General features: G+C 41.6%; 1 protein-coding gene across 1 annotated transcript; it reads left to right on the top strand.

The window, feature by feature from the left end:
* Positions 1-3520: 3520 nt before the first annotated feature.
* Positions 3521-4520, top strand: LOC123455573 (deoxycytidine kinase-like). Its single transcript, XM_045136893.1, has one exon. It carries the CDS (start codon positions 3521-3523, stop codon positions 4301-4303), a length of 783 nt encoding a protein of 260 aa, XP_044992828.1. The 3' UTR covers positions 4304-4520.
* Positions 4521-10428: the final 5908 nt, after the last annotated feature.

Genomic DNA, 10428 nt, shown 5'->3' with positions numbered 1-10428 from the left:
AAAATACTCATTGGAGAAGAGACAGCCTCTTCAGCAAATGGTGCTGAGAAATCTGCATATATATCTGTAGAAGGATGAAAATAGATTCTTCTTGCTCCATGCACAAGAATTAATTCCAACCCAGCTATAGCACTCCTAGGCATATATCCAAAGGAATCATCTCATTTCCTTAGAAGTATGTGCTCAACAATGATTATTGCTGCTCAATTTATAATAGCTGGGAAATGGAACCAGCCTAGGTGTCCCTCAACTGATAAGGAGATAATGAACATGTGGCATATTTATACAATGGAGATCTACTCAGCGGTAAAGAAAAATGAAGTTATGAAATTTGCAGAAAATGGATGGACCTGGAAAGGATTATACTAAGTGAGGTAACCCAGGCCCAGAAAGCCAAGCACCACATGTTCTCTCTCATATGTGGATCCTAGCTACAGATGATTGGGCTTCTGTGTGAGCAAGAAAAAACTAAGTAGCAGAGGCCAGTAAGCTAAAAAAGAGATATAAAGGGAAGAGAAAGGAAGGGAGGAGGGTACTTAATAGATTGATACATGTAAGTACAATGATTGAGATGGGGAGGTAATATGATGGAGAATGGAATTTCAAAGGGGAAATTGTGGGGGGGGGGGAATTACCATGGGATTTTTTTTTTATAATCATGGAAAATGCTAATAAAAATTTTAAAAAAAGTTAAGTCCAAATGGATTAAAGACCTTAACATCAGACCTGAAACCCTGAAACTGCTAGAGGAAAAAGTAGGGAAACCCTTCAACATAGTTGCCTTGACAAAGACTTTCTGAATATAGCCCCAGTTGCTCAGGCCATGAAACCACAGATTATCCACTGTGACCCCATGAAATTACGATTTTGTACTGCAAAGGACACTGTGAATAAACCATAGAGGCAACCTACAGAATGGGAAAAAAATCTTTGCCTGGTATATATCTGAGGATTAATATCTAGGATATACAAAGAATTCAAAAAATTAAATAATAAGAAATCAGAACTTTGACTTCCGGCCAAGATGGCAACCGCCTAGCTGCACTCCAGATACCAGGGAGAAAAAGGCAAGAAATTAAGGGCTCAGAGGGTCTTTTTGGCAGTGGGAGGGCACAGAGTGGGGAAAAACAGGGAAGCACACATCCCCGGCCCACCGGCGTGACCCGGTGCTCCCCGGCCCACGCGCCCTGGCCCCAGCGCTCCCCGCGCCGCCCGTGTGCCTCACACCCCCCGCTATCCCCGGACAAAGAACGGCAAGAAATTAAGGGTTATCAGGGTCTTCTTGCCAGTGGCAGGGCACAGAGTGGAGAAAAACAGGGAAGCATGCATCTCCCCTCGAGTGGGTAGTCTACCCCCACACATACAGCTGCTGCGCCCCTCACCCTGTGCCCTGCGCCCTGTGCCGGGCTGCTGTGTTCTGTTTGTGTTACAGCCCGCTGTGCTGACATGTGGGGATCTCTGCTTTTGTGCGCTGATCATGCGTGTTGGCCAGCCACGGTGTGCTCGGTTCCCAAGACTGTGAGGGCCGCCTCTGCCTTGATTAAGCTGCTGCCAGACCCCTGCTGCTGTGCTCTGATCGCTTGCCTGCCGGCCAGCCTCTGCTGTGTCCTGATCCCATGCCTGCATCAGCTGCCTCTACACTACAATTGCACGTGCAGCAGGCCCAGTCCCATAGCAAGGGCCACACAAGTCCACACTGAGTCACTAGCGCCCGCTCAGCCACCATCCCCTACCTGTCCATCGCTACCCATACCCACTCCCCTGAGGCAGGAGAGCTCAGACAGTTTGCAGGTCCCAGTATTCCCAGCCAGAGTTTGGGCAGCTTCAGAGCTTGCTGCCTCAGTCTGCTTCAAACTAGAAGGCAGGCAGCTTTGGTGCATTACTGGGTGAGAATTCAGGAAACTTTAGCACCCCTGTCAGGCTATAGATAGGCAGCTTTGGAAAGAGAGAGCAAAAACCCAGGCTGCTTGCAACTGCCCCAGGCTGCCTTGGATTTTCATTAAACTAGATCCCAGGCTGCTCAACCCACCTACCTGCCCATACACTGACATGGGTAGACCACAGCGCAAAAGAAATAACATGAAAAATAAAATGCAAGAAAATCCATACAGATCACCCAGTCCAACAAGGATTACATCTAACCAAAACATAGAAGAGTTTTAGGATCAGAACATCAAGTGGAAGCTATGAACAATGCAACGCTGACCAACCTACTGCTAGAACGGCAGGAGAGCTACAAAGGACAGATAATCATGTGGATGCTACCATCACTAAGCTAGAGCAATATGATAAGACATTGGAAGGAATTCAAAGAGAGCTAAGAGAGTTGAGGGAGAGTGAAAAAAAAAAGAGGAGCTTAAAAATCAGCTGGCCACACTAAATGAAAACATAAAGAAATGCAAGGATGATTTCCAAGAATCATCAAGAAAATCAGAAAATGAGGCGACAAGGAAGCTGGACAGAGCGATGGAAGTGATACATAGGAAAGTAGTAGAAAATGCAAACTTAATTGAACAAGTCCAAAACTTGCTAGAGGTCCTCAAGAATAGAGTCAGCACAGTGGAAGATAGAAACTCTGATCTGGAAGACAGGATGGAAGAAACAGTTCGAGAGTCCAAAAATTTCAGTAAATTCAAAAGTTCCTGTGAACAGAACATGAGAGAATTGTGGGATACACTTAAACGTCCTAATATCAGAATCATTGGAGTACCAGAAGGAGAAGAATTTCAGACCAAAGGCATGGAGAACTTATTTAACACAATAATTGAAGAAAACTTCCCCCGTCTCTTAAAAGAAAGGCCAATCAAGATACAAGAAGCAAACAGAACTCCTAACAGACTAGACCAAAGGAGAAACTCACCAAGACATATTATCATTAAGACGTTAAACATTGACACCAAAGAGAAAATGCTAAAAGCAGCTAGGGAAAAACAGCACATCACTTTCAAAGGAAACCCCATCAGAATTACTTCAGACTTCTCAATGGAAACCCTGAAAGCTAGAAGGGCCTGGATTGATACTCTCCAAACTCTAAGAAACTATGGCTTCCAATCCAAGATACTCTACCCAGCAAAAGTCTCCCTTATAATAGATGGTGAAAGGAAAACTTTCCATGACAAAACTCAGCATTACAATTATATGAACACAAAACCAAACCTACAGAAAGTATTCCAGGAAATTCTCCACATAGAAGAAACAAATAACCAAACACAAATGCCTACAAGAAGCAGGTCACAACAACCAAACCCAGAGTAGACAGAGAAAATGCTAAATTCCATGGAAATGCCAACACACCTCTACCACCACAACATGGCAGGGATCAAATCGAATCTCACAGTCATAACCCTAAATATTAATGGCCTTAATTCACCCATCAAGAGACACAAGCTAACAGGGTGGATCAAAAAATTAGACCCCTCAATCTGCTGCCTTCAAGAAACCCACCTTGGGGTCCCGCAGGCGCGCCACCTCCTGGGCCAGGCGGAGCAGTTCGCAGCTAGTCGTGCCAGCCGAGTCCGCAATGGCCACCCCGCCCAAGAGGCTGTGCGTGTCTCCCGCCATGGGCTCAGAGGGGCCGCGCATCAAGAAGGTCTCGGTGGAGGGGAACATCGCTGCAGGGAAGTCAACATTTGTGAATATCCTTAAACAGGTGTGTGAAGACTGGGAAGTGGTTCCTGAACCTGTTGCCAGATGGTGCAATATTCAGAATACTCAAGATGAATTTGAGGAATTGACAACATCTCAGAAAAGTGGTGGGAATGTTCTTCAAATGATGTATGAAAAACCTGAACGATGGTCTTTTACCTTCCAATCTTACGCTTGTCTCAGTCGGATCCGAGCCCAGCTTGCTGCCCTCAACGGCAAGCTCAAAGACGCTGAGAAACCTGTACTGTTTTTTGAAAGATCTGTGTACAGTGACCGGTATATCTTTGCATCTAACCTGTATGACTCTGAATGCATGAATGAGACAGAGTGGACCATCTACCAAGACTGGCATGACTGGATGAACAGCCAGTTTGGCTACAGCCTTGAGTTGGATGGAATCATTTATCTTCGAGCCACTCCAGAGAAATGCTTAAATAGGATATATTTACGAGGACAAAGTGAGGAGCAAGGCATTCCTCTCGAGTACTTAGAGAAGCTTCATTATAAACACGAAAGCTGGCTCCTGCACAGAACCCTGAAAACCAACTTTGATTATCTCCAGGAGGTGCCTATCCTAACACTAGATGTTAATGAAGACTTTAAAGACAAACATGACAGTCTGGTTGAAAAGGTCAAAGAATTTTTGAGTATTTTGTGATGTTACTGAAGACTACAGGCAACCAAGTGTTCCCAGATATTCTGCTAGAGCTACAGGCAACTAAGTGGTTCCAGTCACTTCAGTTTTGTATGTCTTCACAGTTCAGTTTTCATACAAGAGTCTTTATAAATTCAAGCTATTAACTATTAGCCACTTTTGTTCCAAGGGAAAAAAAAATTGTTTGTTGTTTTAGATGAATTCTATGTAAAGCTTTGATTCCCTTCTTTTCCTTTTTTTTGGGGGGGGCGGGGTCTTCAAGGTAGGGTGTTTCTCTAGCTCAGGCTGACCTGGAATTCACTGTGTAGTCTCAGGGTGGCCTTGAACTCATGGTGATCCTCCTAGCTCTGCCGGGATTAAAGATGTGTGCCACCATGCACAGCTTCCTGACTTTAAAAAAACAGACATTTAGTAAATAAACCAGTTTAACTGGAAACTTTTATGTTACATCTAGTGTGTGTCCATGTAAATTGGTGTCCCTGTTAATGGTTGAAAGTGAAATTTGAGAATTCCTTAGTTTTCTAGGGGTAGGTATCTTTCATCCTTCTCCACCTTTGGTTGTGATGGAAATTGACCCGGGGCCTTGCACAAGCTGGACAGATGTTTACCACTGAGTCACGTCTCTAGCCCCTGAAATTCTGACTAGTGTTGATCATGTGACTGTCCTTCCACCCAAGCTAATGTCCAAGATAAGGCCAAGTGTAGTGTCACCTGACTGGTATTTATTAATCTGTCTATAGCACGTTTGTAGAGGAGCAGGCTAAATGCTGTTCCCAGCTTGATAATGGTGTTACCTATTTTGTAAGGATTTACTTGTTTCTCATCTTTGTTTCTCCATCTGTGAATGGATGGTATTCCTTTTATCCTTTACATGGGATTGTGAGAATTAGGAAGACTTTCTTACTAAAAAGGTAGCTAAGATACTACATGAGTATTATAATGATTCATTTTTCATGGAACTTAAATAATTTCTTGCTTTTCTCAGAGTACTATTTTGGAGGGGAATGGTCTTATTACACTTAAAAATATTTAAATTAGGATTTTCTTGAAATCCTTTGAGGTAGAAGTGGAACTATAATTTTTCCTAAATCTTTCTGAATTTTGATACATAGCGATGCTTTCAGTTTTCCTCTGTTAGTCCTGCCTTGAGAACAAGTCTTTTCCTTTCACACTGGTGACAAGTCACACAAGAGACTGAAGCCCGGTGGGTATCTCAGCGTAGTCCACACAGTCCACCTCTCATTGCCTCCTCTTACCCTGCTGTTCACAGAAACTATAGCCTGCTCATCTAAAGTTAAATGAAAATCATATTTCTGAGGTGATAATGTGTGATCATGCCTCATAGATTGCCTTGCTTTGTAGGATTTTATCATAAGTCCCTCAACATGAGAAATTACTGATAAAAAAGATTTTGCTTTATATGTAGTATTTTATGAAAGTGTTACTTTTTTTCTTCCTTTTTTGTCAAACTAGCAAGTAAAGTGAACACATTCAGGGGTGGTTGAAAAAAAAAGAAAAAAGAAACCCACCTTACCACTAAAGACAGAAACCTCCTCAGGGTGAAATGGTGGAAAACAATATTCCAAGCAAATGGAATAAGAAACAAGCAGGTGTAGCTATATTAATATCAGATAAAATTGACTTCAAACCAAAAACAATCAAAAAAGACAAAGAAAGCTACTTCCTACTTATAAAGGGAACAATCCATCAAGAGGATATTACCATCATAAATCTATATGCACCAAAAACAGGGGCACCACAGTTCATAAAACAAAGCCTAGTTGACAATAAAACAGAAATAACCACCAACACCATCATAGCTGGGGACTTTAACACACCAATATCAGTAATAGACAGATCACCCAAACAGAAGCTCAACAGGGAAGTAAGAGAGCTCAACAAAATCATAGAGCACTTAGACCTAACAGACATCTACAGAACTTTCCACCCCAAATCCACAGACTATACATTCTTCTCAGCGGCCCATGGAACATTCTCTAAAATAGACCATATACTGGGTCACAAAGACTGCCTCCACATATTTAGGAAAATTGACATAATTCCCTGCATGATATCAGAACATAATGCTATATTCCTAGAAATTAACAACAAAGAAACCACCAAGAATCCCAATGACAACTGGAAACTGAATAGCACACTCTTAAACAATAAATGGATAGTGGATGAAATAAAAAGAAATTGCAAAATTCCTAGAATTGAATGACAATGAGAACACATCCTACCAAAACATATGGGACACAATGAAGGCAGTCCTCAGGGGAAAATTCATAGCACTCAATGCCTTCATAAAAAAGACAGAAAGATCCCAAATCAATACCTTAACCATCCACCTAAAGGCATGGGAAAAACAAGAAAAATCCAACCCAAAGAGCTCCAGAGGGAAAAAAATAATTAAAATCAGAGCAGAAATTAATGAATTGGAAACCAAGGAAACAATTAAGGCAATTGACAAAACAAACAGCTGGTTCTTTGAAAAAATAAACAAGATTGACAAGCCTCTGACCAATTTGATCAAGCAAAAAAAGGAAAGACTCCAAATTAACAAAATTCAAAATGAAAAAGGAGAGATCACAACAGACATCAGTGAAATCGGCAGAATCATCAGGACTTATTTCAAAAACCTCTACTCCACAAAACTGGAAAATGTGGAGGAGATGGATAAATTCCTGGATGCATATCATCTACCAAAGATAAACTCAGAGCAGATTAATCACCTCAATGAACCCATCACACTCACGGAGATTGAAAAAGTAATAAAAAACCTCCCCAAAAAGAAGAGTCCAGGAACAGATGGATTCCCAGCCGAATCTTATCAAACCTTCATGGAAGGACTCAAACCAATCTTTCTGAAACTGTGCCACACCATTGAAGAACAGGGAAAGCTGCCCAACTCCTTCTATGAAGCTAGTATCACCCTAATCCCAAAACCAGGCAGAGATGCCACAAGAAAAGAAACGTACCGGCCTATTTCCCTAATGAACATAGATGCAAATATTCTGAACAAAATACTCACAAAACAAATCCAACAACACATCAAAGCATTATCCACCTTGACCAAGTGGGATTTATCCCAGGAACACAAGGGTGGTTCAACATACGAAAATCTGTCAATGTAATTCACCACATAAACAAGCTTAAACATAAAAACCACATGATAATTTCGATAGATGCAGAAAAGACCTTTGACAAGATACAACATCACTTCATGATCAAAACATTGGAGAGAATCGGCATGGCCGGTCCACATTTTAACATAATAACGGTAATATACAAAGCTCCAACGGCCCAAGTAATACTTAATGGAGAGAGACTGGAGGAATTCCCATTGAGATCAGGAACAAGACAGGGATGTCCTCTCTCACCTCTGCTTTTCAATATAATTCTAGGGCTGGAGAGATGGCTTAGTGGTTAAGCGCTTGCCTGTGAAGCTTAAGGACCTCAGTTCGAGGCTCGGTTCCCCAGGTCCCACGTTAGTCAGATTCACAAGGGGGCGCACACGTCTGGAGTTCGTTTGCAGTGGCTGGAAGCCCTGGCGCACCCATTCTCTCTCTCTCCCTCCATCTGTCTTTCTCTCTATGTCTGTCACTCTCAAATAAATAAATAAAAAACGAACCAAAAAATTTTTTTAAAAAAATCAATATAGTTCTAGAAGTCCTAGCCCAAGCAATAAGACAGGAGAAGGAAATAAAAGGGATACAATTTGGAAAGGAAGAAGTTAAGTTAGCTGTATTCGCTGATGACATGATTGTATATGTAACAGACCCAAGATACTCCCTCTTAAAACTCCTGAAGATGATTAACTCCTATAGCAAAGTAGCAGGATACAAAATCAATGCACAAAAATCGGTAGCATTTCTGTATGCAAATGACAAAGACACAGAAAAAGAAATAAAGGACACAGTTCCATTTTCAATAGCAACAAAAAAAAAATAAAATACCTTGGAATAACGTTAACCAATGAAGTAAAAGATCTATACAGTGAAAATATAAACACTCTCAAAAAAGAAATTGAGAAGTACTTGAGAAGATGGAAAGACATCTCATGCTCCTGGATAGGCAGAATTAACATTGTGAAGATGGCAATCCTACTGAAGGAACCCCATGAGGGGGACCCCACACTCTGCCCAGATATGGCAACACCCCAAATCACTCATGAGAAGCGGTCTTGATGCAAACTGCAAGAGGATTTTATTCCAAGTGCTTGGGGCCCACAGTCGTATACCGCACAGGGGTAGAGGACTGCAGAGCCCCGAATGCAGGAATGGGACAGTTTTTATAGGGTTTCTAACAAAGCCTGTGCATTAGACCAATCATTTTTTTTTAATATCAGGAGCCTGCAGGGTGCAAGCCAGTCAGTTTGTGCCACCCCATAGTTTCTAAGCCAATTAGTTTAATTTGTTCAAGTCCCTTGTGGGCCAATCATTCTCTTATGACTTTGGTGGTCAGCATTTGCGCAGGTCCTTGGGTGGGAGTAGCAGAGTGTGGTATCAGTCTCCTATGACCTTGGAGATCAGCATTTGCGCAGGTCCTTAGGTGGGGGTAGCAGAGTATGGTATCAGCCTCCTATGACCTTGGTGGTCTGAGGCAGGCTGCTACAGCTTATGGTGCGAGCTACTAAGGCTTACAGTGTGGGCTATTAAGGCTTATGGTACAGGCTATTTACAAAAACCAAATAAGTGGTTCACTTCATTACTCATTTCCCATCCTTGAGGGCTATCTCATGTCCTTTTTACCTAGTTTTATATTAGGAGTGGGCTCTGATATAATGAGAAGAGGGATTCTTTACTTGCTTCCAACAGAGAGTAAAGCCTGGAGCTTGAGCTATGCAGGGGCCCGCTTAAGCTCCCTTAGGAGTGTGATAGTATTTCTGGGCTTCTGAATTCTTGGGCCTTTCACTACCAAAGGCAATATATATATTTAACGCAATTCCAATTAAAATCCCTACAGTGTTCTTCACAGAGATAGAAAAAATGATCTCAAATTTCATATGGAAAGGCAGAAGGCCTCACATATCCAAACATGTCCTCAGCAAGAGAAATACCTCTGGTGGCATCACCATACCTGATCTAAAGCTAAACTACAAAGCTGTAGTAATAAAAACAGCATGGTACTGGCATAAAAACAAGAGTATAGACCAATGGGATGGACTTGAGGACCCGGATTTTGGGTCAAGCAACTATAGCTACTTGATATTTGACAAAGGCCCAAACAATACAGGCTGGAAAAAAGATAGCATCTTCAACAAATGGTGCTGGACAAACTGGATAACCACATGCAGGAAACTAAAACCTGATCCACACATTTCACCATGCACTACACTCAAATTCAAATGGATCAAAGACCTCAACATAAGACAAGAAACTCGAATACTACTGGAAGAAAATTTAGGAAGTACTTTCCATGATATAGGAATGGAAAAAGACTTCCTTAACAAAACCCCAGTGGCTCGAGTTCTTAAATAGTCACTCAACCAATGGGATCATATGAAACTGAAGAGTTTCTTTACAGACAAACTTATAATAAGCAAAGCCAATAGAATACCCACAGAGTAGGAGAAAATATTTGCAGGTTATCCAGCTGATACAGGCCTTATTTCTAGAATTTACAAGGAACTCAAAAGTCTAAACAATAAGAAGACAAATACCCCACTCACAAAATGGGGTGCAGAGTTGAACAGGCAATTCACAGAGGAATAAATACAAATGGCAAATACACACTTAAGAAAATGTTCATCATCCCTAATCATCAGAGAAATGCAAATTAAAACAACTATGAGATTTCATCTTACCCCAATAAGGATAGCTAACATCAAAAAGTCAAATGAAAATAAATGCTGGCGAGGATGTGGAGAAGCAGGGACACTCATTCACTGTTGGTGGGAATGCAGGATGGGACAACCACTCTGCAAAGCAATATGGAGACTCCTAAAAAAGCTGAATATAGAAATACCAAGAGACCCAGTTATACCCTTTCTGGGCATCTACCCTAAAACCTTCAAACCAAATGCCAGAGAGATTTGCTCAACCATGTTTGTAGCAGCTCAATTCATAATAGCTAAAAGCTGGAATCAACACAGATGTCCATCATTAGAAGAATGCATAACAAAG

This window comes from Jaculus jaculus, chromosome 17 (genome assembly GCF_020740685.1).
Source record: "Jaculus jaculus isolate mJacJac1 chromosome 17, mJacJac1.mat.Y.cur, whole genome shotgun sequence".
NCBI lineage: Eukaryota > Metazoa > Chordata > Mammalia > Rodentia > Dipodidae > Jaculus > Jaculus jaculus.
The sequence above is the reverse complement of the archived record's forward strand: the minus strand, read 5'-3'. Positions and strand labels throughout refer to the sequence as shown.

Coding starts and splice junctions, on each gene's coding strand:
- LOC123455573 (XM_045136893.1), top strand. CDS start 3,521: ATGGCCACCCCGCCCAAGAGGCTGTGCGTGTCTCCCGCCATGGGCTCA.